Source organism: Cystoisospora suis (genome assembly GCF_002600585.1).
Source record: "Cystoisospora suis strain Wien I chromosome Unknown contig_1136, whole genome shotgun sequence".
NCBI classification, from domain to species: Eukaryota; Apicomplexa; class Conoidasida; order Eucoccidiorida; family Sarcocystidae; genus Cystoisospora; species Cystoisospora suis.
In genome coordinates, this window is record NW_027153937.1 from 1,056 (window position 1) to 1,579 (window position 524).

The window sequence follows — 524 nt, forward strand, 5'->3', positions numbered from 1 at the left end:
TCCCCTACCAAAGTCTCCTTCTCCTTTACAAGAATCATCACCTTCCTTTTCTTCTTCTGCCTCACAGAAATCGAGTCAAGATACGGATCAGGCACCTTCTTCTCCTGTCTCTTGTTCACCTCCCGAGAATACCTGTACTTCTCGTCTCTCCGACGGAGAGGTCAAGGAAGAGAAGAAGAAAGGCGAGGAGAAGAAGGAACAGAAGAAGAGTCAGACAGCAGACGCGCATGCAAGCAATCCAAAGACAGAGCACCATGGGGGAGAAGGAGAACAAGGAGGAAGGGGAAAGCTCAGCTCTTCGCAAAATCTTCCAAGTGCTAAGCCCTCGACTCCTAGTATCAGTACTAGCGGTAATAGTCGCGCTACTACCCTCAACGCCTCAGGGCGAGACGTCGACGACCATTTGCTTATGCCTCCTCCCTCGTGGATACCCAAACCTCTCTCAAGAAAACGTAAGCCAAGATTCCACACCTATCTTGATTCTATCTATCTGCTGTCTACGTATCTATCCCTAATCTATCTAT

At 48.7% G+C, this 524-nt stretch overlaps 1 protein-coding gene across 1 annotated transcript in view; it reads left to right on the plus strand.

The window, feature by feature from the left end:
- Position 1: 1 nt before the first annotated feature.
- The window catches only part of CSUI_002727 (uncharacterized protein), a gene marked incomplete at its 5' end in the record, with an annotated part of 882 nt that continues 359 nt past the window's right edge, over positions 2 to 524 (plus strand). Inside the window, one exon of the mRNA XM_068062926.1 lies at positions 2 to 451. Coding sequence (XP_067925100.1) covers positions 2 to 451 — 450 coding nt within the window. The remainder of the gene's footprint in view (positions 452 to 524) is intronic.